This window comes from Zingiber officinale, chromosome 3B, assembly GCF_018446385.1.
Source record: "Zingiber officinale cultivar Zhangliang chromosome 3B, Zo_v1.1, whole genome shotgun sequence".
In the NCBI taxonomy this organism is placed as follows: domain Eukaryota; kingdom Viridiplantae; phylum Streptophyta; class Magnoliopsida; order Zingiberales; family Zingiberaceae; genus Zingiber; species Zingiber officinale.
Genome location: NC_055991.1, coordinates 122,720,207 through 122,732,936, shown reverse-complemented (window position 1 = coordinate 122,732,936; position 12,730 = coordinate 122,720,207). Strand labels below are relative to the sequence as shown.

The 12,730-nt window shown below is 38.8% G+C and overlaps 1 protein-coding gene across 1 annotated transcript; it reads left to right on the top strand.

Moving 5' to 3' along the window:
• Positions 1–9,418: 9,418 nt before the first annotated feature.
• Positions 9,419–12,711, top strand: LOC121967535 (multiple organellar RNA editing factor 8, chloroplastic/mitochondrial-like). The gene is made up of 4 exons (XM_042517830.1): positions 9,419–9,859; positions 10,551–10,648; positions 10,739–10,804; positions 11,481–12,711. The coding sequence occupies exons 1-4, from the start codon at positions 9,489–9,491 to the stop codon at positions 12,548–12,550; spliced, it is 1,605 nt and encodes a 534-aa protein (XP_042373764.1). The 5' UTR covers positions 9,419–9,488; the 3' UTR covers positions 12,551–12,711.
• Positions 12,712–12,730: the final 19 nt, after the last annotated feature.

Below are 12,730 nucleotides of genomic sequence, written 5' to 3'. Positions count from 1 at the left end.
TCGATCGAGGAGTTGGATTTAAATTCAACTGGTTCTTCGTAAAGCTTCAAGAATTTTTCCCAAAGTTCTTTTACGCTTTTGTATTTTCCGAATTTGTCGAGATCCTGGGCAGGTAGTACGCTCAAAAGACTGGACTCAGCCTTACCATTTGCCATAACATCATTACGTTGCTCGTCAGTCCATTGATGCTCCTCAAGTTCTTCTCCTTCTTTGCTTTTGGGCACTTCAAAACCATATTTCATTGTTAGACAAATACTAAAATCAGTTTTAAAATAAACCTTCATTCGTCGCTTCCAAAAACCAAACTCCCCCTTGAATACTGGTGAGTAGATGTTAACTCCAACCATCTTGTTGCTTCAGTCGGCGGTTAGTTTTTCTGAGGCGTCCTGGCTCTGATACCACTTGTTGGGACCGTTGGGCCGGCTAGAAGGGGGGTTGAATAACCCTGCACAAATTAAAAGCAAAACCTTTCTCAGACTTTTAAAATAACACTTGCATAAGATTAAATAAAGAACTAAAAGGTAGAGGCACAGGAATTTTTAATTAGGTTACAACCGAGGAGGTTGTTAATCCAAGAAGTGAATCGCACTAGTATCTCCTTCTGGCGGAGAAGCCTCTTACAGCAATGACGTACAAGAAATGAGAAGCTAAATTAGACAAGAGAAGCGCACAAGTGTAGAATTTGCAATTGCTTATTCTATTCAGCTTCTTGGACCAAGGCTATATTTATAGCCTTGGTTGGGGCGCCTGGAAGCGTTCCAGGCGCCTAGAAGTGGATAAAACTTTATCCCTTTCGCATAGATCGCGTTGGACCACGATCTGGATAAAATTCAGGTTCGAGCGCCCAGAAGGGTTCCGGGCGCTTGGACCAAGAAAGTCAACAATATTGACTTTTTCGATCCGGACCCTCTGCTCCGGTTCAGCTCGCCTCAGTCCGGGTCTTTCGCTTCGGCTTCGCTTGCTTGGGTGATCTCGGCCATTCAGAATAGGGCTCACCCAAACCCAACTTCTAACCTTCTCGAGCAACCTTCCGCTCCGGCTTCTCATCCCTAGGAAACGCCACAGGCTTCATTCTCGTCCGCCCGCGTACTCTTCCGCAGCACCTCGTCCCTCGGATGCACCAAGCTCGTCAGCTCTCTCCCGTGTCGCCCTTCTCGCTAGCTGCGTCTTTTGCTCGACTACTTGTGCTCCTAAGCTCCTGCACACTTAGACACAAAGTTAAAATACCACATAACCTAATCTAACTTGGTTGATCACATCAAAACAACCTTGGGATTCCAACAGATACAAGTCCAAAAATAGAAATGCTTAAAGATTTAAAGAAAAATCTAAAACTAAGGATTTAATGATGAAAAATCAAATCTTGAGGTCAAAGCTTGATAACATGGAAAACACCTTAAAGAAAATCAAAAAATTTCCTAAAGGCAAAAATGAGCATAACCTAGATTTAGGACATCAAAGGTCATCCAATGACCAGAGAGGTTTGGGACACAAACCCAAGGCTAAGAAGGATGTAATATCTTATCATAGTGTTCCATATAGCTATGGAACCAACCCTAGATCTAGGGGTCAAGTCAAGGATACAAGGGAAGTTATCTCTAGGAGTATCTTTGCAACAACAAATGTGACTAAGACCTCTAAGAAGACTAAGAAAGTCATTAAGAAGGTCGCAAGGGAGGCGATCCTAAAGTTGACATAGTGGAAGTGACCAAGGCTTCTAAGAATCCTAAAAAGGTCATTAGAAAGGTATCCAGGGAAGTTATCCCTAGTGAGTACCTAAAGCATCCAAGGAGCACCAACAGGTGTTGGGTTTCTAGGAGCATTTTCTCTACCGCTTAGATGGGTTAGAGAGTGTTAACTCTAATTGGAATGGTAGTTAACCTAACCTTGATGAAGTTGGCACTTGGAGAGCATTTTCAAGGTTATTGTTAACCTTTGAAAATGAAAATGACTTATTGTTTACTCTTTGAAAGAGTAAAATGTGCCAAAATTTGAGAAATTGAACTTAATTTAAATTGACACAATCAATCAAGAGTAAAAGAAATGTCAAGTTGGGTTTTGACATTTTCTTGAAGGAAATAGGGGCAATCTAGACTTAATTTTAGATTTAGCTAAGGATTAAGGATATTTAGATAGTTTATCTAGGTATATTTTATTTATGCAAATTGTCATGATTGTTTACCTATTATATGTCATGACATCATATTTTGCATTTATGATTATTATGAAAAATGACAAAAATACCATGGCACGTCATACATACATTATGTAGCGATAGTATATTTTTTTTAAAAATTATTTCTATTTTAATGTATGCCATAAATCATCATGCATTATTTTAATTTCCTTGCAACTAAAGACAATGATATCTACTAACGAGTGGTGAATCCCCTAACAAGTAAAATCCTAACAAGTGACATCCTAGGTGGATGATCATAACTCTTAAAATACCTAAATAGATATGCATGATTTCTAGTTTAGGGCAAAACCAAAATTTACATCTCACAAACACTATAAGATGACTTGTATGTGTTTTAGTACACATTAAATACAAGTGAGATGTTAGGATAATGAGCAAGACTCAAGATGTTGATTTAGTGCTTTTTTTTTGTCTTGATTTCATCTAAACACATAGTTATGTGTACTCCAATCATTGGGAAAGCTAATGTACAAGTCATGTGTATTGAGCCCAAAGAACATGGTTAGAAATTGGTTTTGAAAATAATTTCAAAATATTTTTGGAAAACCTTGGTGAAAACTATCTTTTGATAGTAATCATCATTGAAAAGTTAGACACAAATTAGAAGAAAACATTGAAGTTTTTATAAGTTTTCAAGTTTGTTTCAATATTTAAAAATAGGAAGTATTTTCATAGAAAACTATTTTTTCATGATAGTATATACCCTAAGTAATGTCTACATGAATTTTCATGATTTTTAGAATTTTGTAGAATTTTTAGGGTATTTCTGAATTTCGTTAAAATTGGATTTCAGGAAATCAAAAAACCAATTGATCAGCCGATCGATTGAGAATGCATTTTCTATGACCAGAGCATCGCGGAATCGATTAGCCGATCGATTGACCCAGGCTAGATCGATCAACCGATCGATTCAAGGGTAATTTCCACGAACAGAAGCTCGCGGAATCGATCAATGGGTCGATTGAAATGGTTTCAATCGATTGAGACCCAACTTCAATTGATTGGGAGTGCTGATTTTAGCTGGGAAAAGCCTGATTTCAGCATTTTAAATCATTTTTAGTCTAGGTAATCATTCCTAATCCCTTGACACACATTTATATACATTTAGGGGGAGTTTTCATGATGAAAACAAGGATGGATTGGTTAAAAAAGACTAAGTAGAAGTTTAGGTTGAGGTTTAGTTTCAATATTAAATTTTTGAACCTCAAAACTTCTAATTTTGGATTTCCTAAAGGTTTAGGGATTTCAAGTCATTGTTAGTGCAACGACAAAAGTTCGAAGCATGTTTTTAGGGGGAGCTACTCTTTAAAAACATAGAAATATTTTCCCGAAACCATTGAAGGTGGTAAATCCTTCACTTGGAAAAATGCTCAAGGTTGAGCATTGAAAAATAATGGAGAGTGTATATCTTTATTGTTGAGTTATGGATGCTCTAGGATGAGCATTATAACGTGGATTAATGCTTAAGGGTGAGCATTTGATGCAGTGAAGGGTATGGGACCTTCATTGTTGGAATGATGAATGAGTTAGGATAAGCATTGTGAAGAGGATTAATGCTCAAGGGTGAGCATTTGATACAATGAAGGGTATAAGACTTTCATTGTGGTGTTGTGAACAACGAGTGAAGTTGTGAACAACGGTGAGTAACATTTTAGGGGGAGAGTTTTTTATGTGTGTCAATAGGGGAAGAATGTAATGTTAAGTTAGACCTTCATTACCAAAGAGGAAATTTGCCCTCTAGGAAAGGGGGAGAATGAAGGAAACCCTTATACTTTGGCATGAAAGGAAGTTGAGGCTATGACATTAGCCTAACTTAAAGGTATTGTCAAACATTAAAAAAAGAGAGATTGTTGGTGCAATATCCTTCTGGTTAAGGTTGATCAGTTTGATTAAGCTTGAGTTGGCGCAAGCTTGAGTCTTGACGTTTAGATTTTGATGTTTGACAATACATTGAGATTGACAATACGTGAAGATTGCAGGGGCAATCGTCCGATTAGGGAGGTTGTTGGAGTAATTCCCCTCTGGTCAAGGTTTGACTAGTTTGATGTGAAAGTCCTGGTGAGTGAAGCCAGATAAGTGAAAGTTCCGGTGAGTGAAGTCGGGCAGTGGGAAAATCCTGGTGAGTGAAGCCAGGTGAAAACCCTAGTGAGTGAAACTAGGTAAAAGTCCTGGTGAGTGAAGCCAAGTAGATGGGAAGTCCTAGTGAGTGAAGCTAGACAGATGGAAAGATCTGGTGAGTGAAGTCAGTCACGTGAAAATTCAGGTGGGTCAAGGTTGACCGGGCACCTGATATTGAGAAGTCCAAGTAGATCAAAGAATTAACCAGATACTTGGTACAAGAAAATCCAGATGAGTCAAGGGTGACCGAACATCTGATGGAAGGAAGTCCAAGTGGGTCATGAAGGACCGAACACTTGGCACGAAACGATAAATCTAAGTGGGTCAAGGAGGACCACACTTGGTGATCAGAAGTCCAACGAGAAGTTGGCAAAGAAAAAGTTTAGATGAGTCAAAAAGTTGATCAAACACTTAGCGGTCGTAAGTCCAATAAGGAGTTGGCATGAAATTAGGAAGTTCGGGCGTAGTAAACTTCCAAAGGCCATAACTTTTGACTCGGATATTGGAATGAGGTGATCTTGGATGCAAAACGAAGTTTGTTTCAAGCTCTACATAATTTTCTACTTGTCAATCGATTAGCCAATTGATTGGGGGGGGGGGGGTGTTAGTGAGAGCCCTAGAGCCAATCATGTGATGGTTACTTTTTGGACTCTTTGTATCATATTCTTGTACATATATTTCTGATATATAAATAAAGGCATTGTGATTATTATACTTGTGTGTATTTGTGCTATATAAATAAGTATAATAATGTCCTAGGATAGTAGGTTCATATCTATATCAATCGATTAGTTGAATCGATAGTGAGATGATATAGAGAACACTACACTTAATTATTCCTAGTCAAGTATTAACATAGAAGGACAATGTTAATGCATTGAGACTAGCATGTAGGTCAACATGATGACTTGATCTCACAAGTCATGGATATGAGATATCAAGTTGACACATGGGTATACATTGGAGAATGTATACTGAATGACCCGCCATGAGAAAGTATCATGGATCGTTATATGAGTGTCATATACTTTCTCAAGTGACTATTAGTATGACTTTAGTCCTTAGACCAAGTCACCATGGTTCCCTACATAAGGAGTTATGTACTTTGGTTTCGTCAAACGTCACCGTGACTGGGTGGACTATAAAGGCGATTATTGGGTATGTAATAAATTATGCGGAGGGATGTGAGTGATGTAGATGGGATCTATCCTCCTATATTACAGGAGTGATATCATAGTCTTGATAGAGTGAGATCACTAAGTGCATGGCCATGCCCAAATAAGGCAATATGTGATATTGCGCTTATTTGATTATAGTGAGTCTACTTGGAGTTCAAGACACTTAGATTGATTGGAGGATGACACGGTCTATGCCTCATATAAGATCAATCTAGATATCAAGGATAGAAGGACAATGTCACATATTGTGAGAGTCACAATTATTAGTCATATTGGTGATGTTGGATCTCAACATTCTTGTAACTTGGGTAGCAATGATGTGTTGCTAGATACCTCTCATTGCTTATGTCCCTAATTGGATTTAGGGACATTGCCAACGTTGACAAGAACCTATAGGGTCACACACATAGAGCAATAGATGGAGACTAGTTCATATGATGAACCAAGAGGAAAGATGAAGTCAAGTTTGACTTGGCTAAATATGGAAAGTCTATAAAAGGCAAGTTTGACTTGACCTAAATCCACAAGTTTGACTTGACTATGAGTTAGACTCAAGTATGATCCAAATGTTGGATAAATCAATTAAGGGAGTTAATTTGGTCATGTTTGACTTTGGCCAAATTAGGAAGGTTGAAAGTCAATATTGACTTGACTTGGATGCCACCACATTTGATGAGGTGGCATGGGAGAACCAATGGGGATGCTACACATCACCATGCCACCTCATGCTTGCCACCTCATGGGAGGTTACCCATGAGTGGCCGGCCACATTAAGGGGGCAATTAAGAGCATTAATTGCCCACTTAATGACATTTATGTGGCCGGCCACATGATATGGTGGATTGATTGAATTTTTTGAATTCAATTTTTTGATTCTCCTTCTTCCTTGGTGCTCTCGGTAACTTCTCCCTCTCTTCCTCCTCTTCTTGGCCGAAAACCACATAGGTGCTAGCACACCTTGTTTCGGTCATCTTCTCCACCTAATTGCTTGTGTGGACACATATAGAGGGACTCTACTTTGTGCCCTCTAGATCCAACTTCAACCTTGGTTGAGCGGGATAAGCGAAGGGCACGCATCAAAGGTAGTTTTTCTTTAAACTATAGATCTAGGAGTAGATCTAACATATTCGGGTATTAAGCATGATATAAATACGTGGAATTTTTCGAATCGGATTTTTTTTCTTTGCACGAGATCCTTGGCTAGGGTGTTTCGGGGTTTCCGCGACGCGAAAAGCGGTTTTCGTGGCCCGAAAAATTCTAACAGGGGGAGTGGTCAATCGATCAACCAATCGATTGGTTGACACGATTTGGTGCAGCAACTATCTTGATCGATTGGGTAATTGATCAAAACTTCCCCAATCGATAGGTCAATCGATTGGGAGAGTTTCCGAGCAAATAGTGAGCTTCTGAATTGATCATTTGATTGATTGAAAGCTGCCAATCGATTAGTTGATCGATTGGGCTCAATTTTTGTCGCGAGAATGCGAGGCAGACGGAATCGATTGGTCAATCGATTCCGGATTTTCCACAAAGAGCACAGAGGTGCTCTGAATCGATCGATCGATTTAGGCCTCCCCAATTGATCAGCCGATCGATTGAGATTCGACTGTTGCGCAGGAAGCGAGCGATGGACGACTAGGATGGCGCAAATCTGATGTGGCAATCGATTGGGAGCATGCCTAATCGATTGGGAGCCCATGGAGCGCGAGGTATATAGCCATTAGCGAGCTTCTTCTCCGCAACACTTCTCCCGATCCTCACACGCTCTTCCTCGACGCTCATAGCCAGTTCTTGGAGGCTCTTGGGGACAAGTGCTGGTGCACTTCCAAGGTTCAAGAGGCAACAACAAGCAACAAGTAAGCAAGAATAGAGAGTTTTATACTTGTATTGATTGTATTTTTCTTCTTGTGTCGAGTGTTATATGTGTGAGTGTTGTATGAGGTTTCTCCACCTCCGGTAGTTACCGAGAAGGAGTTTCTTAGTGGAGAGTGCTCGTGTGTGTGGATCATTGGATTAGTCACCTTATCTTGAGGTGGATACCAAGTAAATCCTTGTGTTAGCATTGTAAGTTTGTTTCTTGTTCATTCCACTGCATATCATCACGAAGCAAGCAACGACAAGTACGCGACGAGCTACTCACCCCCCTCTCTCTAGCACCAAACGACCCTAACATAGGAAGCGAACGATTTGGATGAGATATTATTCACCCCCCTTTAGTAGACGTCAAGATCCCAACACATAATACAAAGTTAATATTTCATGTAAACTTCTAATTTAAATTTAGGATCTAAAGTAAATGTAATTAAATAAATTTCAAAAATAAAATAAAAATATTTTTTCTATTTAGTTTTCATAGCTAATATATTAGAAGATAAAGATTCATTATTTTGCTAGTTATCATTCTAAATATCAGAACATAAATAACCTTTATTATTTAATTTACTAAATTCATCAATTAAATTCTTTTTTCTTGGTTTACTAATTTTTTAATTGTACAAGTGTAGTTTTAGGAACACGTTTAGCACATGAATTAAGAGATTCTTTATAAAAATCTTTAAATGTGCATTTAGATCTAAAACTAAAAGAAAGATATTCTACATAAATAAATTTAGCTTATGATTTTCTTAATTTATTATCATAATATAAAAATAAATCTGAATTAGCATTACCACTAGTTTAAAAAAATCTAGATAATCGTGTTTGAGAATGGTCGAGTTCATATTCCATCGGGTGTTTCGTTTCTACGTGTTGTCTCAACGACCCATAGTTACCGCAGGTTTGAAATTTGTAGGAAACATTGTAGCGCTTACATTTTGCATGCAATTTTCCTGACGGAAGAGTAACATTCTCAAAATATTTAGTGAAAATAGATGATTTTAGAGGAGGAATTTCTTGAACCTTGGAAATAATTGCATCGATACTTTCTTGTATTTTGAATGTTAAAAGATGCTCGGTCTCATCATCGGTGGATTGAATATTAGGATCCTCATGCAAATTCACTATTTTCTTTCCCATCTGAGATCGAGATGATGAAACTCCACGACCTTCTTCTATTATAGTTGAAAATTAGAAATGAAAGTGTGTAGAAATGGATACTTAGAGTAAAAAACGTGTAGAGAATATGAAATTGAAAATGAGAGTAGTGAAAAATGTGTGGAAATGATGAAATGAGCTATCTATTTATAGAGTTTGGATAGTAACATATACTAAATCGTCATTGATAAAAAAAACAGTCAAATGATATTAACTATTGAAAAAATACTTAAAAAAAACCATCTCCACCCCCCAATGACAATTCCAATGGATATACAGAAAGAAAAAAAAAACTTGAACCAATGGGTTGAACCGGCTGTTAACCGACAGTCCGTCAATTTTTAGGGGCTTGGAACCATAATTGGTTTGACATCCTTCCAACTTGGTTATGATTTAACCTGGTGACCTAGGTCAATGGACAACCGACCCATTGACTCGATTATATGCCCAAGTTGAGTTCGAGTCGAATCCAACCTGAGGTCAGGTCTATATGCATGTAGATAGCTGGTTAGCTTAGTGGTATTATTTTATATAATAGGAAGACATTTATATGAGATTCTATATCCGAGAAAAAGATACATAATATTTTATATGTTAACATTAATATGACAAAATACTCTCTTATCAATTTTATATTAATATTAATATAAAATTAAAGAAAGATATGTAACTTGATATATCCATATTAATATTATAAAATACTCCCTTACAATTTTTTTTTTGCTTTTTCAATATAAATGCATGGTATCAATACAATCATAATTTTTTAGCAATCTTAGTTCCGGCCCGGCCCATATGAATGAGATTCGCATAATACGGTAAACTCTCCGGTCTTTACCCTAAACCCTACGGTTCTCATGAACCGCCGCCTCTCTCTATAAAATCATCCCTCGGATGACTTCTTCAGCGCAACTACGCCTCCCTTATCTCTAGGGTTTTAGGGGTTTTGTTCCGACTCCATGGCGTGCCGGACTTTCGTGTCGTTGCTGCGCTCCGTCCCTCTTTCCCCTCACGCGTCTCGGGCTCTCTCTCTCCCCGGCGCTTCTCCTTTACTCCGCCTCCGCCCCCTCGTTGCGGCCGTGCCCGTAGGCTTCTTGCTCCGGCGTAGTCCGGTGAGATCCGGGTTCCGGTGCTTCTCTACTCGGCCCACGACATCATCTTTAAATGATCCGTCGCCGAACTGGAGCAATCGCCCCCCTAAGGAGACTATACTCCTCGACGGCTGCGACTTTGAGCACTGGCTTGTTGTCATGGAGCCACCCGATCCCTCCCTCACTCGTGATGAGATTATTGATGGCTATATAAAGACCCTAGCCGAGGTCCTTGGCAGGTTAGTTTTTCTTTCCCGGTTGACTCGGTGAAGCTGGTCGCACCGCGAAGCTATCTTTGATAATCACTCCTGTGTATTTATTTAGTGTCGAGAAGATTATGTTTTGGTGATCTCCGCTTTTGTTTCAGTCGCTTTCTCTTTTGTTCATGCTGTGTTCCTATCGATGCAAACTATCGCTTCCTCGTGTTTATTTTCTTTGAAATGAAAGAAAATGTTATTTATTTTCTTTTCCCTCTTAAATTACTTTCTCTCGTCCTAATTCCTCTTCCAATTAAACACCTCATTTACTGTGGGATAGTGCTGGAGTTATTTGCCTATTTGAAGTTAGAATTTTTAGGTTAGTTAATAATATATTTGAAGTATTTGGCATTCAAATCTAAAATTAGCAGCTGTAAGACGCCTTTATTCTTTATAGTTACATCTTAGTGATTTTTTTATACAATGAAAATTATATCAGTTGCTAACCTTGAAAATTTTCCTTATAATCTTTAATACGTGTGCAATAATTTACATTTTTCGCCGTCATGCTGTTTTAGAGGACTCTTTCTGATGATATGTTCAGTTTTCTTTTTGTGCCCTTCACTTTGTAGTTGAATCAGGCATTCTCTACTTTGTACCACTTTGTTAAATTTGTTTCCTGTGTTTCTTTTAATCCTCTCTTAGCACTCTGCTAACTGGTCTGGTGTTACAGTGAAGATGAAGCAAGAATGTCAATATATTCAGTGTCTACCAAGCATTATTTTGCTTTTGGTTGTAAGGTTTCTGAAGAAATTTCATATAAGATCAAGCGTATGTCGATTTACCTTAATAATGTTAATGTTTGGCAATATATGTGTGACAGCATAATAAATTGTATTTATTTGTGTGTTCCAACTTCAGCTTTGTCAAAAGTCCGCTGGGTTCTCCCTGATTCATATTTGGATGTAAAGAACAAAGATTATGGAGGTGAGGGCAATGCCTTCCTCTTCCACTACTACCTTTGCAAATTATAATGCGTATATTTATTATAGTATAGAGAGTTCTCTACAAAGTGACTATTTCCAGCTTAAAATTTATGATTCAATGTGTTAATGTTGTAGATATTGTTGATTTTATTCTTGGGTTTGTGTAAAATAAGTTGATAGCGCACTAGTGAAGGAAAAACATCTACAGCACAATTTATTTAGTTGTTAGGGAAGCTATTACTATCCTTCACATAACATGGCATAGCAAACAGGCAATAGGGAGGCCAAGGAAGGTACTCTGTCACAGTAGTATACTGAAGTCAAGTTGTTGACATTGTTGATTGGGATCATGGTGTTTCTTGGTTTTCATAAAGTTTAGTCTACAAGGTACAAATGAAGGAGAAAGCTATAGTACTACAATTTCTTTTAAGTTGTGGTTTGTTATTACTCATTTTGGAGTTGGTATTTTACATGGATTATTACTACTATAAATTTGATGTTTAGGTTGCCTTTCAGAATGACAGCATGCATATTCTGTAGTGGTTTGTTCTTACTCATTTTGTGGCCTGGTATTTTACATGGATTATTACTGTTATAAATTTGATGTTTAGGTTGCTTTTCAGAATAACAGTGTGCATATTTTGTTCTTGACTTTGGCGTTTGAATTTCTTTTACAGGAGAACCATTCATTGATGGAAAAGCTGTTCCTTATGATCCAAAATACCATGAAGAATGGGTCAGGAACAATGCACGTGCTCAAGAGAGGTCTAGGCGTAATGATAGGCCTCGCAATTTTGATCGCTCAAGGAACTTTGAGAGGAGAAGAGAGAATATGCAGACTTTCCAAAATAGAGAGGCTTCTCCAGTTCAAAATCAGGAATTCCAAAATTTTTCGTCACAGAATACTACACAACAAAGTTCCCAAGCTCCACCTGTGAGAGATGGTGCCACTCCAAACTTCCAAAATCAACAGCCTTTGAGAGATGGCGCCACACCTAACTTCCAAAATCAACCACCACCTAATGCAAGTGCCACACTGAACTACCAAAATGAAATGCCACCTAATACCACTTCGATACCGAACTACCAAAATCAAACACCACCTCATTCAACTGCCTTACCTAACAAACAAGGTGGCTATGTTCCTAACTATCAAGGAGGTCCCCAACGATATCAGGGAGGACCAGGGGGTCCTGGTTACCAGGATGCCCAAGGATATCAAAGTGGCTTTCCTAGGAGCAATATGCCTGGTAATGGCTTTGGTAGTAATGGAAGCAGCCCTGATTATCCAAGAGACAACCTTACTGGACCACCCACTGGAAGTAGCCCTGGCTATCCAAGAGGCAATCCTGCTGGACCACCCACTGCCTATCAAGTTAATCCTGGTGGTTATCAAGGAGGCAGTTCTCCGATGCCTCCCACTTATCAAGGGGGTGGTAGTTCTGCTCGACCTGGGCCGGACAGTGGTTATCAAGGAGGCAACCCTGGTGGTTACCAAGGAGGTAGTTCTATGCCTACCAATACTTATCCTGGTGGCTACCAGGGAGGTGCTCCTGCATATCAAGGAGGCAACCCTGGTGGTCATCAGGGCTTTAATCAGCAGCCTTATCAAGGGCAAGGTGTTACTTCAAGTTATCAGCCTCCTAACTCTAGATACCAAGGAGGCAACCAAAATAATCAAGGCGGAGAGGGTTATCAAGGAGGAGCTCCTGTTTATCCAGGAAGAGACTTGCCTGGTAGAGACTGAGACATCGCTATTTATTATGGTTTATCCAGGAGGGCCTAAGCTTCTTGCTTTTATTATATTTTCTGTGTATTTCTATAATTTGGATTTTTTAATATTTGCTTTGCCTTCAATATTTGAAACTGTGAACACCTAAGGCCAAGGTTCCCCAGTTCTTGCTTGTATGTTTTAAGTCAATGCTCC